This window comes from Myotis brandtii, unplaced genomic scaffold (assembly GCF_000412655.1).
Source record: "Myotis brandtii unplaced genomic scaffold, ASM41265v1 scaffold157, whole genome shotgun sequence".
Lineage (NCBI taxonomy): Eukaryota > Metazoa > Chordata > Mammalia > Chiroptera > Vespertilionidae > Myotis > Myotis brandtii.
In genome coordinates this window covers 5863404-5876479 of record NW_005355708.1, presented here as the reverse complement: position 1 = coordinate 5876479, position 13076 = coordinate 5863404, and the positions used below count along the sequence as shown (strand labels likewise).

General features: G+C 53.3%; 1 protein-coding gene across 1 annotated transcript in view; it reads right to left on the bottom strand.

Annotated features, from left to right (window-relative positions):
- The window catches only part of GPR179 (G protein-coupled receptor 179), a 19226-nt gene extending 10985 nt beyond the window's left edge, over positions 1 to 8241 (bottom strand). Inside the window, exons 1-9 of the mRNA XM_005861918.2 lie at positions 7592 to 8241; positions 6150 to 6258; positions 3735 to 3822; positions 3335 to 3570; positions 2232 to 2300; positions 1514 to 1623; positions 976 to 1214; positions 665 to 803; positions 33 to 138 (exon numbers count right to left, since the gene is read on the bottom strand). Of these exons, the coding sequence (XP_005861980.2) occupies positions 33 to 138; positions 665 to 803; positions 976 to 1214; positions 1514 to 1623; positions 2232 to 2300; positions 3335 to 3570; positions 3735 to 3822; positions 6150 to 6258; positions 7592 to 8241 (1746 nt within the window). The remainder of the gene's footprint in view (positions 1 to 32; positions 139 to 664; positions 804 to 975; positions 1215 to 1513; positions 1624 to 2231; positions 2301 to 3334; positions 3571 to 3734; positions 3823 to 6149; positions 6259 to 7591) is intronic.
- Positions 8242 to 13076: the final 4835 nt, after the last annotated feature.

Here is a 13076-nt window from a genome sequence, read left to right as displayed (position 1 = left end):
CTGCCTTATATCCTGGAGGGGGAAGAGCTCACCTTAGGGATGAAGAGCAGAGCCAGGGTGGCGGTGACTGTGCTGTGGGTGTGGAAGAAGAAGAGGAGGAGGGTCCCGTCCGGGTGCAGGGAGGGAACCAGCACAAACCTGAGAGTGTGATGGGAGGGAGCTTCTTACTGTGGGTGGGGGTGGCCTCTTCCCCCTCCCCACTGCCCCTTGTCCCAGCTCCAGCCTGATCTCCATGGAGCTACAGGTGGGGTGAGGAGGGCACGCTTCCTTCTCGCCCTCTCTGGGATGGAGGTCCTGCCTCAAGGAGCCCTCCCATACTCCAGCTCGCCTTCTCTGGCTGCCTACAGTACAGGCCTGTGCCCCACAACCCTATTATGGACACACGGCAGGCATGCTACTGGGACAGCTGCGATGGGAGGTGGGAGAGTCAGGGAGAACTGAGCAAGTGTGGGAGGCACTTCCTCTTCCTGGGTGTGGGGTGAGACGTGGGGCACGAGAAGGGTATCTGTGGGTAGGGAGAGAGCTCCAGGTGGGGGGCCTTCCTCACCTTGCTGAGGCAGAGCCGTGTTGTAGGGATGGCCATGGGAAGGGGTGCCCTCGTCTAGGAGAAGCGAGGAGTAGTGTTGGGTGGGGAGGAGCCGTGAGTAGGGGGGCCCGTCCTCACCTGGCTGCATAGAAGGCAGCAGAGAGCAGCAGCTCGTTGTGCAGGGCGATGCCCATGTAGCGCGGCTCGTGGAAGGCGGAGGGCACCGCCCGCGTGGCGTAGCAGAGGAAGCTGCCCCAGCACAGGAGCAGCATCTCGGCTGTGGGGAAGCGTGAGGGGCCCCCTCAGCAGCCAGCCTACCCCTTTCTCTGTAGGGTTTGCTGGGAGGAATCAGGGCGAGGGGTCAGGGGTCAGGGTACAGGGTACAAGGCCGGAGGGGCTGGGCCAGAGGCCCCGTGGAAATGCAGAGCCGGGCCCAGAGCGAGACTCACCAACAGCCATGGTGTAGTCCCAGCGGTCGTGATGGCAGAGGTAGAAGTGGCGGCCCGTGCGAGTGTGGCCCCGGGTCACCAGGGGCGTGTGCAGCCCGCCTCGCTCCAGGACCCTCACTGTCCACACCGCCAGGAAGCCCAGCACCAGCAGCAGGAGCAGCCCCAGGCGCCGAAGCTGCTGCCCGCTGCTTGGATGGGGGCCCCGCTGGGCCGTTCGAGACAGAAACAGCTGGAGCACTCTACAGGGGTATAGATGGTGGGTGGGCGAGAGGGGAGGGCCTAGGAGAGGGGCCAGGGCTCTGTCCTCTGACCATTGCTTCCCTCCCCTCCACATGTACCTGTTGCCCCATCCCTTCCATGGTTCACTGCCTCCTTACCCCCAGAAAAGTGATGTGGGGGGAGGACAACAGTGCTGGGGGCAGGCCTTGGGGACAGCGAGTGGAGCTGGTAGGGATCTGACTGTGAAGAACTCCATTCCACCAGTGAGCTGGGGTGGCGGGAGTGAGCAGCGTGAGCGCAGGCCTGCTCCGGCCCCTACCTGTAAAGCTTGAGTATAATGGTGCCGTAGACAATGGCAAAACCCAGCAGCCGGACCCAGCGGAGAGCGATGCAGCGGAATACACTGGGCTTGAAGTACAGGATGAAGACCTGTTTGCGGGGAGAGGGGAGCAAAAATGGCTGCTTTCCACTGCACTCCTACTATGTGCCACGCCTCCTAACACCCTTGTCATAGAAGCATCATCATCTCCATTCTGCATGGGAGCAGCTTAAGAATCAGAGAGGTGCCCTGGCCGGTGTGGCTCGGTTGGGCCTTGTCCCATGCACAAAAGGGTTGCTGATTCGATTCCACACGCCCGGGTTGTGGGCTCAATCTCCTGTAGGGGGTGTGCAGGAGGCAGCTGATCTGTTCCCCTCTCACATCGATAGTTCTCTCTCTCTCCCTTTCCCTTCCTCTCTCTCTAAAAAAAGAAATAAATAATAAAAAACCCCCTTTATTTATAAAAAAGAATCAGAGAGGTTAGGTAACTTGTCCTAAGTCACACAGTGGGTCATAGGGTTCTTTTAAGCTTGGACTGTTTGCTTCCAGAGCTCACTAGGCCAGCCTGCCATTTGTTGATCTGAGTAGGGGGATTTGGAGGTCTCTTAACCCCCTCCCCTGACAGGGCAGAGAGGACGTATTCTGGGGTTTGGAGGGTTCCACGTTGGGACTGCGGGGACCCTGGCGGGTGGAGGTCAGCCTCTGGCCACAAACTCACAGGGAAGTAAAGCAGCAGGGATCCAAAAAGGATGGTTTCCAGCAGGACAACTCCAGATGCCCGGATCCTCTGTGAACCCAGGAATGAGAGAGGCGGGGAAGCAGGGAAGTGGGAGGACAGCCCCGATGGGGGTGCGGGAGGTGGGGGGGTCCTCAGACCTGTTTTAGGGGTCACTCAGTGGTCCTGGGCTAAGACTTTACCCCATAACGTCAGCTCCACCCTCCATCCATAGCCGCACTCCTATTCCCACCACAGGCACTCAGCTCCCCTGGCACGAAGCCTGGCTAAGGCCCAGGTTTCAGCCCCCATCAGCCTAGCCCCATTCTCCTCCCCACCCCAGCCGGGGCCTTGCTGCAGACCTGGGCTCAGATCAGAGGCTGCTGAAGCTGGAAGGTACCTCATGCATTCCTCCAAGCTTTGGTTCAGGCTGCTCTCTCGTCTAGAGATCTCCATCCCCGCCCAGTAACCATCTGGCTGAGCTTCCAATGGCACATTCTCCAGAAAGTCTTCCCATGTCAGCGCAGGCAGGACAACTGGGTCCTTTCCTGAGCTGCCACAGAAGCCAACACAAAACTCTGTCCTCAGCCCTGTCTTGCTCCATTCACCTGGGCGCTCCCGAAGGGTCCAGATCACTTCCCCTAGTACCTACACACTATTTCGAATCAAGTCAAGTGCCTTCATTTTACAGGTGAAGAAACAGGTCTAGCCCTAGCCGGTTTGGCTCAGTGGATAGAGCGTCGGCCTGTGGACTGAAAGGTCCCAGGTTCGATTCCAGTCAAGGGCACATGCCCGGGTTTCAGGCTTGATCCCCAGTAGGGGGCGTGCAGGAGGCAGCCAGTCAATGATTCTCTCTCATCATTGATGTTTCCATCTCTCTCTCCCTTTCCCTTCCTCTCTGAAATCAATAAAAATATGTTAAATAAAGAAAAAGAAACAGGTCTAAGTGGTGAGGTCACCCACCTAATGTCACATAGTGTGTTCGATTAAGAATCAAGGCCAGAACCCATTTCTCCCAAATTCTAGTAGCCTCTGGTCTCGTTGGTGCTCGGGACCCGAGATGGGTAGGACGTGTGTGTAGGAGAGAGGTGTGGAGCCTGGCTTACCTTGCTCCGGCGGCAGCGGTAGGAGACCAGCATGCTCAGGAAGACAGTCAACATGCAGCAGGCCTGGCAGGCCAACACTGCTGCCCGCAAGGCCAGGGCCTCCTCTACCAGGCATGGTGTGGCGTCCATGCAGCTGGTGCAGCCCTCAGCACAAGGCTGGCACTGAAGCAGCCTTCCGGAGCTGCCTTGCGGGGACCCAAATTGCCCGGTAGGCGGGGTGGCATTCTCCTCCAACCCTATAAAGAACAAGATGGGCGCAGAGAGAGCGGCACGGCTGGGGCATGCTGAGATCCTAGCCTTCTCTCCCAGTGGTCACCACAGCCCTCGTCCTGCCCTCCTCTGGTGGCTCTGGGGTAGGGTCAGGAGGGGAGGAAGGAGGAAGGACCCCATAACGACATACCCCAGGCGAGGCTTGCCCCGTAGAAGCCAGGTTGGCAGCGGCAGAGGTAGCGGCCAAGGACAAAGCCCTGACTCTCCAGAGGGATGCACTGTGGGAATGACAAAAAAAACAAACAAAAAAACAATAGATATTTGTATGGGGCTTTCCCTCCTGGGAAGAGATGGAGGATCCATCTACCTTCCTACCCATTGCCCCTGGGTCCACACTAGGGCATCTCACCAGAAGCCCTCCTTAGTCCCAGGGAAGCCTTCCCTCTGTGGGAGCCCTACTACACCCCACACCCACGGCCACTCTTCAAGAGACACCCAAGCCAAGAGGATGGGGCTAGAGCACCCTTTTATTCAGACCAGCAGTGACAGGAGCCTCACGGGTCCCATTTCCCAGTGCCCAGCTGGGCGAGTGAGGTGCTGCGGGAGATGGAAGTAGGAAGAACTCTGAGCCCAACCACACCCGTGTGCCTGCATCCTGCTTCAAAGGGTCCCTTCAGCCTCCCTCGTGGGCATGCCAGTGGGTTGAAAAGGCTCCCACAGAGGAGTGGCTTCCTCTGTCAGGGGCCATCTGGCCTTGGCACAGGCCTGCTTTCCCCAGCCCTAATGCCAGGCTAATGCCAGGCTGGTGGGATGCCAAGGCCAGCTCTTTATTCCACCTCCGCCCATTAATAGTTACCCAGCAGGGGACAGAGCAGACCTCAGAGCTAGGTGAGGAAGACAAACCCATGGATGAAACCAGATCTGCTGTAGGGGAAGGCTAGAAACAGCACTAGGCAAAGGAAAGGGTGAACCCTCAGAGATGCTTTTTTTAAAAATTTTTAATATTTTGTGTATATTTTTGTTGATTGAAGGGAGAAGGGTATAGAGATAGAAACATCAATGACGAGAGAGATTCATTGATCAGCTGCCTCCTGCAACCCCCGCCCCCCTACTGGGGATCAAGCCTGCAACCAGGGCATGTGCCCTGACTGGGAACAGAACCGTGACTTCCTGGTTTATGCGTCAATGCTCAACCACTGAGCCACACTGGCCAGGCAAACCCTTGGAAATTCTATATCCAGCTCGACTTCACCAAGAAAGGTTAGAGGGTGCTGCTTCTGAAATCTCGGCCCAGCTTCCCCTCTTGCCTGAACCACTGGAAGGCGTTCTGCTCCTGCCACCGTCTGCACAGCAGACTAAAGCCTGCCCAGAGATGCGACTGTGGCTAGGATTTAAAATGCACCGGACAGTAGGGTCCCTTCTCTGTCCCTGGACTTATAGCTTCAAACACATGTGCCCTGAAGAGCAGCAGATGCTCCAACTGGCCCCAGGGCTGCAGGGCTCGCTTTGGCTTCAGTCCAGCTCAGGAACAAGCACATATCAATGTGACTGTGGGGCAGGTTAGTGCACTGGCCGCCCAGTTCCCCAGTACTGGGCTCGCAGGATGACCAGCCGTTGCTTTCCATTATCCAGATTCTTCAGCATCCATGGCTTCGATTCTGCTGGCATCTGGCTTGGGTTCCATCACCTATACCAGTGGTCGGCAAACCACTCGAGAGCCACATGCGGCTCTTTGGTCCCTTGAGTGTGGCTCTTCCATAAAATACCACATGTGGGCGTGCACATACAGTGCAAAATTGACTTAAAACTTTCAGTAAAGTTTATTAAGTTAATTTTAGGGAACGTTGTGGAGTGAAAGAAGATGTAGTGTCGAGGATTGAGAAAGGTATGTTGAGATGGTTTGGACATCCCCAACTGGCCCCAGGGCTGCAGGGCTCGCCTTGGCTTCAGTCCAGCTCAGGAACAAGCACGTATCAATGTGACTGTGGGGCAGGTTAGTGCACTGGCCGCCCAGTTCCCCAGTACTGGGCTCGCAGGATGACCAGCCGTTGCTTTCCATTATCCAGAGTCTTCTGCATCCATGGCTTCGATTCTGCTGGCATCTGGCCTGGGTTCCATCAGCTATACCATCCCAGAGCTCTTCAAGCTCCTGCTGTGGTTAGGTTCCTCCCACAACTCAACCAGCAACTCCACTTATTTCAACAAACACCAACTGAGCATCCCTTGTGGGTCAGGAGGAGCCTGGAGCGCTGGTGACATGACATGACAATGTGGTCCCCGAGAAGGGGAGGGGATGACTAATAGAGGCTCAGAAGATGGTCCTGGAGAGGGACCCTGGAGCCCCCAGTACCAGAAGGGAAAGCAGACAGGGAGGCTCACTGACATTTCAAAGAAACGAGGGTGGCTGTCTTGGGTAAAGGGTAGGGGTAGGCTGTACATGTCCCCACCTTTTAAAAGCCTGCAAACCTGTTTTTAGCTCATCACTCGGGGCTCCCCTGAAGCCCTGAAAGGCTGGTGTGCCTTTGTCAGCTGCTCCTGGGAGCTGGGTGGTGGCAATGGTGAGAAAGGGAGGAGTCAGGATCCTATGCTGCACCCCCATCCTTACCTGGGTGCTGTTGAGATCACACAGGTGCGTGTTAGAGTACCATCCTGGGCCGCTGGCACACTGATTGATGTCCACCATCTGAAGATCTATGTCCATCTGCACCTGCCCCCTAGGGCAGTGATTGGCAGTTAGAGGCATAGTGAAGGCTGACAAGGTAGACATGTGTCCTTGGGCCCCAAACTATGGCAATGCAAGCTCTGCAAACTAGCACAGCGGTTGCAGTGTGCGGAGAGGGCACACGTGCATCCCATTTCTCCAACGCTAGGAACCCTCACTGTCTCTGTAGGCAACAATCCCTCTCCCCCTAGGTCGTCTCCCGTCCCCATCCCTCAGCTTTTCAACATCCTAGCGTTTCCTGGTTTCTATCAATTGATAGGGGGAGGGGGCATGTCAAGACATTTGGGAGCTGGGACTTTGATGATCTGTTTGAAGGGGATTTTCACACGTTCCCACTGCCTGTACACACACAAACTCACACACTCACACACTCACACACATACACATTTGGAACTCAAGTGTTAACCACCCCTTACTCTGCCCAAATCAGAATTCATCATAGCAAAGGAGATATGGAATGGAGAAGCCCCGAGTTAGAGCTGCCAGGCCCAAGGGCTCGCAACCCCTGCTCTGGGTGAGTTGGGAGAGAGCTAGCAGGGAGCCGAGCTTCCTGGGGGCAGCAGGGAAGCCCTGCTGGGGACAGTGAAGGGGGACACGTCGCTGGAAAAACAATGTTATTGTTGAATGTCTTGAAGTACTGTGCCCACTGGCTGCCTCCTTCCCACCAGGACTCCCAATCACCTCTTTATCCTGGCCGAGGGGGGTCAGTTATTTGAGGGGTGTCACAGACTCCTAGGCCAGGACAGTAGGAGAGTGGAACTTACTTGATATGAGAATATAGCCATTGGGAGTGACCCTGAGGACCTGGCCAACTGCTGAGCAGAAGGGGCAATGGTTTCAAGTATCCCCCCACCCCCACCCCAGCCAAGAACTTTCCTTCTCTTGGGAAACCCTCCTTCCACAGCTATGGATTGCTAGAAAGCAGCGGGTTTAGCTCCCGAAGCGCCCATCTGGCTCCTCCAACATGCCTGGTGCATGGATTATCATTTTCATCCACACCAAGCCCTCTCACGCTCAGACCTGGGGGCCAAGACCTACACCTGGCTATATCCACACATCTTACATCTGTGCACACATATGTGTATCCCTATGTGTCAATACGTTGATTCCTACACAGTGCACAGTATGTACACTCACACCTATATGTGTTCACACAGTTACACATACAGAGTCGACTGCAAATACACACTGCTGAATGCAAATATACATATCTGTGACCCCAGACACACATGTGCATGCCAAATGGCCCATGCACGGCTGGGTGGACTTGGGCCCCCAGCCCCACAGACCCACCAATGCATCGAACCCTGAACAAACCCACTTACCTGACCTCCGGGCTGAGGTCTGGCTTGAGTCCATAGAAGGTGGCCGAGAGAGTGAGAAGCCAGCCTGGACGGAGCCGGCCCTCCTGGCATTCCAGGAAGGGGGGCGACAGCCTGACATGCTGCATGTCCCCCAGATACCCGTCTCCCCGTGGCCACTTGGGGCTTCCGAGGCTCCCTAGGTCATTGGTCAGCACCCGCTTCTGCAGGGCAGGGGTGTCCAGGGCCCCGGGGAAGCTCTCTTCCGGTACCCCATTCCCAGACAAGTCCCGAAGGATGGTCTCCTCCCCCATTCGGGTGGCCTGCAGGGCCAGCTGCAGGTGGCTGGCTCCTGGCGGAGGGTTAAAGGTCAGCAAAGCCCGGTATGCCCTTGGGTCCCCCTCGGCCATGCTGCGGACCAGCGCCTGGTACCACTCCACATCCTCCTCCACGCTGGACTCGCGGATGTCGTTGGCTTGTAGCAGCATGTTGAGGAAATTGGCGGCCTGAGTGAGGGTGCCCGCTGCCCTCCCTAAGATCGGGGGAAGCCCTGGACTGGCTTCTGCCCCTTGGGCTTCGTAGCGCTCACTGCAATTAGCCCCCAACAGCCGTCGAGCATCCCCAGAGTAGAGAAAAGCCAGGGCTGCTTCAGCCCCCTCGGGGGCCACCCACATGGGTACATGTCCTGGCCTGACTTGGGAGGACAGCGGGGGCAGAGAGCCGAGGGGCCGCAGACCCCCCAGAGCCCAGCCACAGAGGAAGCAGCAGCCCAGCAGCCCCCGCACAGGAGGAGGCATGGCCACTTGCCTGGTGCCCATCCTTGGGGCAGCGCTCCGGGAGCCTGGGGTCCAGGCTGCCTGGGGATTTGGTAGCTCAGGAGAGCCCAGGTAGAGAGTGGCTGCAGTCTGGGACTGCCTGCCTCCCCACCTCCTTTCCTCGCTTTCCCCTCCTCCTCTTTCTTTCCACTTGTGCTGATTCGCCTGTTTTCCTTCTTCTAATGTCATCAGCTGGCTTCTGGACTCAGGCATGAGGGCTCTGCCACCTCCTCTCTGTGTGGCCCCCGTCGCAAACCCTCTAATCCTGAGGCACCACTCTTCCCTCCCCCTCTTATCCAGTGTTTGGGCTCCCTGCCCCCCATTCTCCACCCTACATCTGTTCCAGAGAGAGATAGATGGGAGGGGAGAGGGGAGAGGAAGGGACCAGTCATTCTCTCTCTCCCTCCCTCCCTTCCTGCCTCCCTCTGCCCTTTGCTCCATTATGAGAGATGGGAAAATCCGGGATGGATGTCATAGCAACCACAGATGAGCCCGTGCTCCCCTCTCCACCCCTCTCCTCATTCAGCCTCCTGGCAGCAATTGCGATGGGCATGATAAAGGGGCAGGCTGCATCTCCTGGCAATCTGCTTTGGCTGCCTGTACCCCCTGGACAGCGTGCTGCTGAACCGGAATTTGATATTGGGGATGGCGAGGGAGGGAAGCTGAGATTCATATAACTGTGATTGTACAGACTGTGGCAGTTTATAAAGTGTTTTTCATATGCATTACCCCAATTAATCTTCCCCACAACTACGGAAGGTGAATATTCTTTTTAAATATATATTTTTTATTGAGTCAGAGAGGAAGGGAGAGGGAGAGAGAGAGAGAAACATCAATAATGAGAGAGAATCATTGATCAGCTGCCTCCTGCACGCCCCACACTGGGGATCCAGCCAGCAACCCAGGCATGCGCCCTGACCGAGAATCAAACCGTGACCTCCTGGTTCATAGGTTGATGCCCAAACAATGAGCCACGCCAGTTGGGCACCATTCCATGTTCTTGCTGATACCAGTTACCATTATTTATGTCCAAAACACACTGGGTGAAGACATAATAGTAAGTTGTTTTTCCCCCCAAGAAGCTTTTCATAGTAATAACAACTAACATTTGTATCGTGTTTTAGCATGTACATGTAAGTTTCCATTTAATCCCCACAACAGCCCAGTGGAGGGAGATTATTATTGACCTGCTTTTACAAATGAAACACAGGCTCAAAGATGTTTACTTATTTGCTCTTGGTCTTACATCCAGGAAATGGCACGATTAGGAATCAAACGGGATGGCAAGCTCCAGTGGGACAAGGACTGAGCCCCTCGCACTCATCACTGTACCCTGAAGCCTGGCGCATTGCTGAGCGACTGAAGTGAACCTCGGGTCTGGTTTACATGATCTGAATTGCTCTTCACAGACTTTACAAAGTAGGGTTCTACCACTGCGGGGGCCACTTTTATCGCCTTCAGTGAAAGAGGTGTGTGTAGACACAAAATCTGCTCAACAAACATACACCTACCCAACTCACACACAGATATACTTCCTTTGCTGGGATCTACAGGCCTGGACATCCACGGGAATGGAGAAAGGCAGCATTCCTTGCCCTCCTTTACAAAGAGGCTGTGCGCATTCCCGGTGCCTCTGAGTACTCGGGACAGAGTGGAAATACTCCAGGCGGCAGACAAGCTCCCTCTCAGGCCAAAAAAGTAGAGGACAGCAGAGGGCGCTGCGGAGCTACGGACCTTGCATCCTCTGGTAATCGGGTCTGGGGCCAGAGCTTTACAGAAACGGCCAGGGATCTCAGGTGGACTTCTCGGCCTCAGGTGTTCTGTGATCCTATAGCAATTTCTCTTCCTTTCTCCAGAAACCTCAGTGACACTGAGAGGTAGCTGAGGGAGAGGACTTAGAGAATAAAATATTTGGCATCAGACAGGGCTGATTTTGAATACCACTGCAACTTTCGAATTGTGTGATCTTAGGTGAATAACTGAGTTTCCGTTTCTTCATGGGCAAGAAAGCATATTAATTCTGTTGGGCTGAATGAGGTGAATTTGTATCAAGAGCCATAAGGTGTGAGGTTGAACAAACATTCAATACTTATTATCAAGGGCTTACTCTGTGGCCAGAAAGAGTCCTTGGCACTGAGAGTGCACGATGGGCAGATGTGGCCCTGACCTTCATGGAACCGACAGCTTAGTAACGAAGAAAGGCTTCAATCAAACAACTCCGCAGATAGATGACAAATTATATCTGTGCACTTAAGTGCAACAAGGAGTGGTCCTGGACCTCAGGACCTAAGGAGGAAGTGCCCAGGCAGGGAGATTTCCCCGCGGTAGTGAGAAGTTCTATCTGAAGAGTAAGCAAAAAAGAGAGGGAAAAGCCTTCCAAGAAAAGGGAATCGCTTATGCAATGGCCACATGTGTGCAAGCTACAGGGGAGAGAGAACAAGGGGAAGCTTGGTGGGAGGAGCCCGGAGAAAGGCAGGGTCAGGTCACACAGGACCCCAAAAGCCTCCTTAAGGAGTTTTGTCTTTAGCTTGAGAACGATGGGAAATCATGAAGCATTATCATTCCTGGCTATTAGACCAATTTCCATTTTAAAAAGGTCATTCAGGCTGCAGGACTCATAGCAGACCCTCCACCCGCTTCCCTTCAGCGCACCCTGGGGTACCAAAGTTGCTAAATTCTGCTGGCTGCTGCCTCATTATCCCTTGCATCCCTAAACACTTCGCATAGGAAGATTGCAGTGGTTTCCTAAGTGGTCTCCCTGCCACCAGTCTGACCTCCTCTACACAACTAGCTTGATTTTGTTTGATCTTCACAACATGCCTGCCAGTAAGTCAAGCAGCAATCGTTATTCCTGTTTTTTCAGATGAGAAAACTGTGGTGCTATGGAGCTGGCTCATACAGGTGTGTGAGAGCCAACTATAAAAATTTCAGGAGTTCTGCAAGCCAGTTGTTAAACATAGCCAGTGTTAAAATTAAATTATACAAATTTATAATGGAATAAATATTAAAAACAAAGGTAATGAATTCTCAAAACTCATCACTTCCTAATAATCTTACTATTATGAGTTATCCATGTTCTTGGGATTATTTATGTTGTTCCATTTGCATGATGAAACTACTACATAATGGCATGCTGCTGCTCACCTCTTTCTAACTCTGTGTTCAGATTGAAATCAACCATGTCAGGAGTATTTACACCATGGAAATTGGCAAACCATACAAATGTAGTGTTTTGTTGATTATCTAGACTTAAGAAAGTGATGGAGAAAATGTTAATAGTTCAGATTTAAATTTAATGTGTTATGTCTGTGGCCATTTCATTGTGAATAGAACAAAAATTGTGGACATATTCAGTATTTGAAAACAGTTTTCTGATTCAGCAAAGAAGTCACTCCCATAATTGACAGTTAAGACTGTCTTTTTTTTTTTTTTTTACTTTCCTCTTACATTGACATAGAGGAAAATATTAACCAACATTCACTCCTTGGTAACCTGACACCACAGGGCTACCCTTCAAAAGCTTGGCAAAAATCAATGAAAGCATTCTGTGAGAATCAATTGGTTACATGGAACTTGCAATTGTATATTATTACTAGAGGCCGGGTGCACGAATTAGTGCACGGGTGGGGTCCCTCGGCCTGGCCAGCAATTGGGGCCTATCGAGGCTGTCTCGCCCAGTCCCTATCCCGGCCAATCGAAGTGGGAGGATGGGAGGGGGAGGGACTGTGGGAGGTTGGCTGTGGGAGCACTTTGACCATCAGGCGGCAGCTCCTGCATTGAGTGTCTGCCCCCTGGTGGTCAGTGTGCATCATAGCGACCAGTTGTTCGGTCGACTGGTCATAATGGTCCCTTAGGCTTTATATATATATAGACTAGAGCAGCGGTTCTCAATCTGTGAGTGGAGACCCCTTTGGGGATCGAACGACCCTTTCACAGGGGTTGCCTAAGACCATCAGAAAACACATATATAATTACATTTTGTTTTGTGATTAATCACTATGCTTTAATTATGTTCAATTTGTAACAATGAAAATACATCCTGCATATCAGATATTTACATTACGATTCATAACAGTAGCAAAATTACAGTTATGAAGCAGCAACGAAAATAATTTTATGGTTGGGGGTCACCACAACATGAGGAACTGTATTAAAGGGTCGCAGCATTAGGAAGGTTGAGAACCACTGGACTAGAGAACCACTGGACTCGAAGACCGTCGGGTCTAATTAGCATATTACCCTTTTATTATTATAGAATTTTTGTAAATCGTGTGCTACATATCTTTACATCAGTACAATGTATGCTAAACTTACGTATTCTATACATATATCTGCATACATCTCCTTTCCCCCACCAGAGTGCCAGTTCAACATTTATCAGACGCCTCTGAGTCTCAGGACACATTATCCATGTGTCATTACAGAAACATTCACTACATGCCAGGGGTGATACAGTTCGTCAATGAAGAAATGACCCCGCCTGGGTCGGTCACACATCGCGAGCGGCACAGGCGGGACCAGAAACCGAGTGACTCCCAAGGCCGGCAGCTCTCTCCCGGGACCGACCTGGAGCCCCAGGGCTGGACCCCGCTCACCGGCAGCGGTGGCTGCGGCCTGAGCGCCCGGGAAGTGAAAAGCGAGGGTCGGACAGGGACCAACAGCCAAGCGAGAAGCAGCTCCCGGCCAATAGCGGG